At 45.5% G+C, this 9,388-nt stretch overlaps 1 protein-coding gene across 4 annotated transcripts in view; it reads left to right on the forward strand.

The window, feature by feature from the left end:
- Positions 1-6,954, forward strand: part of NCAPD2 (non-SMC condensin I complex subunit D2) — a 61,001-nt gene extending 54,047 nt beyond the window's left edge. For 3 of the 4 annotated variants that reach the window (XM_084617659.1, XM_084617658.1, XM_084617660.1), the window contains exons 28-31: positions 4,613-4,799; positions 5,067-5,208; positions 5,321-5,485; positions 6,815-6,954. In XM_084617659.1, coding sequence (XP_084473785.1) covers positions 4,613-4,799; positions 5,067-5,208; positions 5,321-5,485; positions 6,815-6,897 — 577 coding nt within the window. In that variant the 3' untranslated portion in view covers positions 6,898-6,954. Of the gene's footprint in view, positions 1-4,612; positions 4,800-5,066; positions 5,209-5,320; positions 5,486-6,814 lie in introns of those variants that run through there. The other variant, XM_084617661.1, reaches the window with a different exon arrangement.
- Positions 6,955-9,388: the final 2,434 nt, after the last annotated feature.

The raw sequence follows: 9,388 nt of genomic DNA on the forward strand, positions 1-9,388 counted from the left end.
CAATCTAAACCTCCCCCACTGCAACTTGAGACCATTACTCCTCGTTCGGTCATCTGCTACCATTGAGAACAGTCTAGAGCCATCCTCTTTGGAACCCCCTTTCAGGTAGTTGAAAGCAGCTATCAAATCCCGCCTCATTCTTCTCTTCTGCAGGCTAAACAATCCCAGCTCCCTCAGCCTCTCCTCATAAGTCGTGACCCCTAATCATTTTTGTTGCCCTTCGCTGGACTCTCTCCAATTTATCCACATCCTTCTTGTAGTGTGGGGCCCAAAACTGGACACAGTACTCCAGATGAGGCCTCACCAATGTCGAATAGAGGGGAACGATCACGTCCCTCGATCTGCTGGCAGTGCCCCTACTTATACATCCCAAAATGCCATTGGCCTTCTTGGCAACAAGGGCACACTGCTGACTCGTATCCAGCTTCTCGTCCACTGTCACCCCTAGGTCCTTTTCCGCAGAACTGCTGCCTAGCCATTCGGTCCCTAGTCTGTAGCGGTGCATTGGATTCTTCCATCCTAAGTGCAGGACCCTGCACTTATCCTTATTGAACCTCATCAGATTTCTTTTGGGCCAATCCTCCAATTTGTCTAGGTCCTTCTGTATCCTATCCCTTCCCTCCAGCGTATCTACCACTCCTCCCAGTTTAGTATCATCCGCAAATTTGCTGAGAGTGCAATCCACACCATCCTCCAGATCATTTATGAAGATATTGAACAAAACCGGCCCCAGGACCGACCCTTGGGGCACTCCACTTGATACCGGCTGCCAACTAGACATGGAGCCATTGATCGCTACCCGTTGAGCCCGACAATCTAGCCAGCTTTCTACCCACCTTATAGTGCAGCCCATACTTCCTTAACTTGCTGACAAGAATACTGTGGGAGACCGTGTCAAAAGCTTTGCTAAAGTCAAGAAACAATACATCCACTGCTTTCCCTTCATCCACAGAACCAGTAATCTCATCATAAAAGGTGATTAGATTAGTCAGGCGTGACCTTCCCTTGGTGAATCCATGCTGGCTGTTCCTGATCACTTTCCTCTCATGCAAGTGCTTCAGGATTGATTCTTTGAGGACCTGCTCCATGATTTTTCCAGGGACTGAGGTGAGGCTGACTGGCCTGTAGTTCCCAGGATCCTCCTTCTTCCCTCTTTTAAAGATTGACACTACATTTAGCCTTTTTCCAGTCATCCGGGACTTCCCCGGTTCGCCACGAGTTTTCAAAGATAATGGCCAATGGCTCTGCAATCACAGCCGCCAATTTCTTCAGCACTCTCGGATGCAACTCGTCCGGCCCCATGGACTTGTGCACATCCAGCTTTTCTAAATAGTCCCTAACCACCTCTATCTCCACAGAGGGCTGGCCATCTCTTCCCCATTTTGTGATGCCCAGCGCAGCAGTCTGGGAGCTGACCTTGTTAGTGAAGACAGAGGCAAAAAAAGCATTGAGTACATTAGCTTTTTCCACATCCTCTGTCACTAGGTTGCCTCCCTCATTGCCTCCCCACTAGGAGGATATAACCTCCTTTTGAGAACATTCTCTGATCTCAGCCACCATGTTAGAGAGAATCCTCACTCCAGTATTTGAATATTTTGAACACACCACCCATACTGAGTTTGGGATTCATTGATACCCAGTGTTTGAAGTGGCCTCATTCTTAGTCACATATGTTGGGGTGACTTTACTAGGCCTCATTAAAATAGGGTCATGACCCACTTTGAGAGGGCTTTGGAAGTAATCTCTGAATGCTGGAGTGCAACTTAATAAACATTTCTCAGGGATTGCACCAGTGAAGGAGATTCTCTGAGATGGTGACAATGTTCTTCTCGTTTATTAGAAGTCTCAAATTCTTGAACAGGGAACAAGTGAACTGAATGGTGTTTCTCATTTCCTCTTCAGAAGAAGCCTTTAGGAGCCAATCATCTAAATATGGGAAGAAGAAAACAAAACAAAATCTGCTCAGATATGTTGCTACCGCAGAAAGGCATTTGATAAAAATTTTGAGCACAGCGGGAAAGACTTACATTGAAAATAGTCCTGACCAAGAGTGAAATGAAGATATTTGCATTGAGATAGTATTGTAGAAATACGGGAGTAAGCATCTTTGAGATCGAGAGCAGCGAATCCATCCAAAGTAGAAAGGGAGGGGATAAGTGATACAAGAATTAGAACTTTCAGATGTATCTGTTCGGATTCCTGAGATCTAAAATCAGTCTAAGATACCTGTCCTTTGGGATAAGAAAATGAGGAAAATCCCATGTTTCTGAAACTTAATGGAACTTCCTCTATTGCTGTTGCTTGTAATAGTTTGTATTTATGTCCTTAGTACCCTCTTGTGAAAAAGGGAGTTGAAGAGTGGGGGGTTGTATGAGGGAAGGAAAGGTTTAACTATCCAGTTCAAATCCTTATTGTGTCTAAGACCCATCTGTCCAAGGTGATAGTCTTCCATACATTGTAGAAATGACAGGCAGTCTCCAAATATATGGGTAGACCTCTGATCGTTTTGCAACCCTCAATTTTCCTGTCAAACCTGTGGTGGGATATTAGGCAATGAAGACTTAGCTGAAGAACTCTTTGTTCTGATCTGAGGTTTGAAGGCTCTCTTCCTCAACTGAGGAGAGGATTGTTGCCGCGACTGGTATTTGTCTTTTTTTGGTCATAACAGGAAGAGGAAGAAGAGGGTGGACAGTACTGCCTATGGCAGTGGTTCTCAAACTGTGGATCGGGACCCCATTTTAATGGGGTTGCCAGGGCTGGCTTAGACTTGCTGGGGCCCAAGGCCGAAGCCTGAGCCCCACCACCTGGGGCCACAGCCAAAGTCTGAGGGCTTTAGCCCTGGGTGGTGGGGCTCAGGTTACAGGCCCCCTGCCTGGGGCTGAAGCCCTCGGGCTTTGACTTTGCACCCCGACCCAGGGAGGCAGAGTTTGGACGGGCTCAGGCTTCAGTCTCCCCTCCTGGGATCGTGTAGTAATTTTTGTTGTCAGACTGTTGCAGTCCAGTGAACATGGTATCTGAACATAGGAGCAGATTTCCTTCTAAAAGATTGTAGCAGACTGAGATTAGTGGAAGACTTTCTTCCATTTTTTTCTAAAACTTCATAAGGTTTAGCACTGAAGAGACCATCCCCTTCAAAAGGAAAGTCTTGTATTCTAGACAGTCTCTATGGGTAACAACAAAGATCTTAACCATGCACACCTATAGAGCGGCATTGAGGAAGCAATCAATCTGGAAGCAGTGTCTGAAATATCAGAAGGCACTCTTAAGTGCATGTATTTCAACATTCTGACTTTTTCTATTGAGGACATCAATTTCCATCAATCCTCTGAAAGATTTCTGGTGAAAAATGAAATCTTCTCCAAAAGGTGAAATTGATCTCTCAACATTGCTGCTTGATAATTGGCCACTCTTACTCAGAGAAGCCAGGGGGAAACCAATAATTTTCTAAGATATTCCAGAAGGAACCACCTCAAAAAAGAAATCAGATGCTCCCACGCCCTGGAAGGAAAACCTACCTGGAGATCATCAAGAAACCCAAAACAACTATCAAAAAAGAGCAGTTGGTCCAAAAAAATATTACCTCTCCAATCTTGTCTCTAACGTTCTAAAATGTTGAAAATCCGATGAGTGGCTTTTTCCAAAGCTAGTGAAAGCAATTGCAAAGTTTATAGTGGAATTGGATAGCATTATCAGAGGGGGATGAAGCTGAAGTAACAACCACATTATTGTCTGGGGAAGAATCACCCACAAATTCAAACTCCTGTTGAAATTCATGAGATCTCAATATCATCTTCCTAGGGCACTGTATGAAAGTTTTCTCTTGAGCTCCACTCAGTGCTGTATCCATCATATCACCCACACTGATCTTTTTGGTGGCCATCACCTTGGCCAAAAGTGAATGTGCTCTCAGGCACTCGGATCTAAACGCCTATATATACCTAGTTTTACAAGGACAAGATGGTACTCAAACCTCGTATGAGATTAATTCCCAAAGTAGTTTGATTTTAAGTGGAACTCAATCAGCTCATCTGCTTTCTTCCCAAAATGACACTTCACACAAGGGAAGAAGCTACCCGCTTTGGCTGTATCCAGAGCTCTGACTGACACTACTACTTAAAGATTCTGAGCTCGGGTGCATGAGGTATCCACACGGACTAGAACATCTCAAACCACAGTTACTGTAAGATAAGTAATTTTTCTGTTCTCCATTTCCTGATACCTTCAGATCAAGACTGGATGTCTTTAGTCAAGCAAGCTATTGGGCTCAACATGAATAACTAGGTGAAACTTAATAGGCTGTGATATACAGGAGGTCAGACAAAATCAGTGGTTTTCAACCTTTTTTCATTTGCGGACCCTTAAAAAAATTTCAAATGGAGGAGCAGACTACTTTGGAAATCTTAGTCAAAGCCTGTGGACTCCCAGGGGTGCACAGACCACAGGTTGAAAACCACTGGGCTAGGTGATCTAATGGTTCCTTCTGCCCTTTAACTGAATGTATAGGATTCATAGAATTTAACTGATTTTTATAAGATTACACCTGTTATAGAGCAACTCTGCTTAGTAGGTGCTCCTTCGCTCTGAAGCTGAAGACAATCTTTGTTTTCCCCAGAACAGAGCGTCAGTATCGAGACCTTTCTCACTGTCTCACTTTGCTTCCTCTCTCTGAACGAGGCCTCCGCAAGATGCAAGATAATTTTGATTGTTTTGCTGACAAGCTCCATGACCTGACTGTCTATAACTGTTTCCTAGCTGCACTGGGCCGACTCCGCAGGTCGGTCACCAAACCGGAGATCAAGGTGAGAATCTGATAACTAATTCCGAGATTGGAAGAGTACTTCTCCATACTAGTACTGTAGGTATGGGAATGGCCAAAATCAGGATGAGCTGGAAGACTAGATATAGCTGCTTCTAGGCCATGATGAAGGATCACAAAGCTTAAGATGTAGGGAACTCCCCAGGAACTCCCCAGGTGGGTTTGCTGAGCTTGCTGAGGGGTTCGGGGGGAATCTGGGCTGCAGCACGGAATCCCTCCCCACTTATCAGCTTCTGTCTCATTGTATCAGGCTCTGATTGAGGAGATGGAGCAGAAACTCCATGCCTGCCACAACCATGGTATGGATTCTACAGAGGTTCCCAAGGAGCTTCTATGCCAGGAGGGAGGCAAGACTCCCCTGCTAAAACCAGGAAAGAAGAGACAAGTAACTGGTATGTTCTTCCTAAAGGCAGCACAGTCCTGGCCTCTTTGTCCCTCCTGTTCTGCAATCCAGGCAGAGCAGCTGTGGGTTTCTCACCCCTCACCTCTCTGCTTCTCTTGCAGGCTCCTGCCGCCGTCCCATGAGCATAGCCAACAGAGATGCAGACTCTTCTTTCATCACACCTCAACCCCATGTGCCCAGGCGTTGCCGGGGTGCCACGCAGCGCCATTCATCTCAGAAACCTGCTATCACCTTCTCTAGTGATGAGGAGAACAGCTCTGAGGATGGTAAGGACTCTGCGCATGCTAGAAGGCTATGAGGTGTGGGGGAAGAAGCCTGGACTGCCCTTTAATGGAATCCTGCGGGTTGTTGCTGCCGCTGCTAAGGCCCATGTTGTAATGAGAGCTGGCTTTTTTTTTGTTGTTGGGTGTGTGTGTGTGGGTTTTTTTTGTTTTCTTTTTTGGAACCTCAAACTATTTATTTTTTGAATTTGGGTCAAATTTCGCAAATAGTTCCAGCTAAGGGGGGAAAGTGGAAAGGTCAAATGTTGGCATACTTTGAACTGACACTTTCAAAATATTTCGCTTTGAAAATGTCAACACTCTCTTCATCCTGGCCATTTTTTTAAAATTTTTGTTTAATCAAGAAAAACAAAAAATTCTGTTCAGTTCAATACAAACTGAATTTTTTATGGATTTTTCCGTTAGACCATCGAACTGAAAAATCAATTATTCACTCAGCTCTAATAATAAAGTTCTTCTCAGGCATTCTTTGCATGTTCCTCCTAGGTTCCCAATCCCAAATAGTCCCATCATCTCTTGGGGGTGTAAGGCATTCACAGCTCTCCGTCTGGAAGGGAGGCCATGACCTTTTGCTACAAGGCCTCAGGGAGGGCACAGTTCAGGGTGGAATTAGCACTGGGGTCTCTGTCACTCAGCGGGGTAGAGCAGTAATGTCTATAAGCCCCAGCCCTTGGGCAGGGCAGAACAATGAGTCTCTATGCCCAAGCCCTCAGACAGGACTGGGCAGCAAATCTATAGGCCCAGGCCTTCAAACAGGGTGGACCGCTGAAAAATGCAGGCCTCTTGGTCTATGGTGGGGAGGCTGCCGCCACGGGTGAGGTGGCTGGGGTACGGGGACACTGGCCCACCCACTGACTCCACTGCATCTAAGCCCAGGGCCCTGCCACTGGGTCAGCAGGGAAATCTGGCCACAACACTCTGGATGGCTGTCAGTCAGCAACACAGCTCTGGCATTCCCTCTAGATCTTGGGAGCTGCAGCAGTTGCTGTCGGGACTGACCTCTAGCAACGGATGAGTGACGTCCTCCTGCAGTGGCTCCTCCAACTGAGCTGGAGGGGCCTGCCTTTTATACTTCGGGTTCCTGTCCCCCCTCCTCTGGCCTCTGCTTCTGGTGAGGCAGGCATGGGTGTCCTGGGTCTGCCCACCAGGGGGCAGTTGCAGTTGTCCATCTGGGAAGGAGGCCACGCCCCCTCACTGCAGGGAGCTGCAGATTATATTCTGGGTTACCAGTAGCCTTGGCCCCTTGTTTATGTCCTCTGATACTATGGGTATGCTGTCTCCTTAGTGACTGATACTCTGCTTCCTCCCTCTTAGAACTCTGTGCCGAATTGATAGAGGATGAAACCCCAAGCAAAGTGACTCCCATTTCCCGAACTTCTGCTTGCCATGCTCTGTGACAAAATATCTCACAAATGTCTTAGTTATTAATAAGAAATAAAACTGGTTTTATTTCCTCTGCTGTCTTCTGTGTTAAACCAACCATGTAGCCTTTTGACCATGTAAATGAGGAAATGGCAGAGCTGAGATTTACAGGAGCTCAGTTTGCAGGGTCATACATCACCTTGGAGATGGCATGCTGCATCTCCCTTGTCATAAACTTTCTGAACATACAGCTCTTCTCAGAGTGCGGTCCCATCTGTATTCCAGATGTGGGAATGCATGTGTACTATATGCCTGAGATCAGAGATTCTAGCAAGCTGTGTTTTGTTGGTCTCTGCCTGTGCAGTTGTTCTCCCTGTGTTCTAAACCCAAGAGTATAAGAGGTGGTGTGGACTGATGCCTCTCCAGTTCCTTTTTACCACTGCATGGCCTGATTTCTCTGCGTTTCTTTTTGTCTTAACAAACCTGCAAACATGTTGTAAATAGCTTTTAGTATTTTAGTATAGTATAGTTAGTATAACTAAATTTGTTTTTCCCTCCCTGTGGACAAAGACTATGCCCAGAGTTCCAGGGCTTAAGAACTGTCTCCTGTCCCTGCTCCTTCTGTGTGAGCAATGAGCACTAATGCAGTCTCTATAGTCTGAGACAGGCGCATATCTCAGCTAAGTGCAGCATTTGCCATTTGTTTCCCCCACGAACCTACAAGGCTCAAGAATTCCAGCTAAGAAAACATATGGAGAAGGCTGAGACCTCAGTCAGAACCGGGCCAGTGAGACTCCCTCTTCCACACCATGGTACATCAACCTCAACTGATAAGCTGTGCTCTTTTAAGCCAAAACTCAGGAATAGAAGCTAGAGCTGCTAAACCCAAGGAATTACTCTCATCAGAAGCCCTGGATAAGGGGCACACACAAGCAGGAGGACAGATCTCCTTCCACGTCCGTTTCCAAAGAAAGGAAACGCAGTGGATCTAATTTACCTAGATTTCAGTAATGCGTTTGATACCATGCCACATGGGGAATTATTAGTTAAATTGGATAAGATGAGAATCAATAGGAAAATTGAAAGGTGGATAAGGAATTGGTTAAAGGGGAGACAATGGGTCCTACTGAAAGGTGAACTGTCAGGCTGGAAGGAGGTTACCAGTGGAGTTCCTCAAGGATCGGTTTTGGGACTAATCTTATTTAATCTTTTTATTACTGACCTGGCACAAAAAGTGGGAGTGTGCTAATAAAGTTTATGGATGATACAAAGCTAGGAGGTATTGCCAATTTAGAGAAGGACAGGGATACCCTACAGGAGGATCTGGATGACCTTGTAAACTGGAGTAATAGTAATAGGATGAAATTTAATAGTGAGAAGTGTAAGGTCATGTATTTAGGGATTAATAAGAATTTGTTATAAGCTGGGGATGCATCAATTAGAAGTAACTGAGGAGAAGGACCTTGGAGTATTGGTTGATCACAGGATGACTATGAGCCACCAATGTGATATGGCTGTGAAAAAAGCTAATGCGGTCTTGGGATGCATCAGGAGAGGTATTTCCAGTAGGGATAAGGAGGTTTTAGTACCGTTATACAAGGCACTGGTGAGACCTCACCTGGAATACTGTGTGCAGTCCTGCTCTCTCATGTTTTAAGAAGGATGAATTCAAACTCGAACAGATACAGAGAAGGGCTACTAGGATGATCTGAGGAATGGAAAACTTGTCTTATGAAAGGAGACTCAAGGAGCTTGGCTTGTTTAGCCTAACTAAAAGAAGGTTGAGGGGAGATATGATCCCTCTCTATAAATATATCAGAGGGATAAATACCGGAGAGGGAGAGGAATTATTTAAGCTCAGTACCAATGTGGACACAAGAACAAATGGATATAAACTGGCCACCAGGAAGTTTAGACTTGAAATTAGATGAAGGTTTCTAACCATCAGAGGAGTGAAGTTTTGGAATAGTCTTCCAAGGGAAGCAGTGGGGGCAAAAGATCTATCTGGCTTTAAGATTAAACTCGATAAGTTTATGGAGGAGATGGTATGATGGGATAACATAGTTTTGGTAATTAAATATTCATGGTAAATAGGCCCAATGGCCTGTGATGGGGTGAGATCTGAGTTACCCAGGAAAGAATTTTCTGTAGTATCTGGCTGGTGAATCTTGCCCATATGCTCAGGGTTTAGCTGATCGCCATATTTGGGATTGAGAAGGAATTTTCCTCCAGGGCAGATTGGAAGAGGCCCTGGAGGTTTTTCGCCTTCCTCTGTAGCATGGGGCATGGGTCGCTTGCTGGAGGATTCTCTGCTCTTTGAAGTCTTTAAACCATGATTTGAGGACTTCAATAGCTCAGACATAGGTGAGAGGTTTTTCTCAGGAGTGGTGGGTGAAATTCTGTGGCCTGCGTTGTGCAGGAGGTCAGACTAGATGGTCATAATGGTCCCATCTGCCCTAAATATCTATGAAAAGGGATCCCTCCCCGACTGTCCAAGTCCGGTATGTCCTTGCACATGGGTCCTAA

This window comes from Lepidochelys olivacea (assembly GCF_965140295.1).
Source record: "Lepidochelys olivacea isolate rLepOli2 genome assembly, chromosome: 1".
In the NCBI taxonomy this organism is placed as follows: Eukaryota; Metazoa; Chordata; order Testudines; family Cheloniidae; genus Lepidochelys; species Lepidochelys olivacea.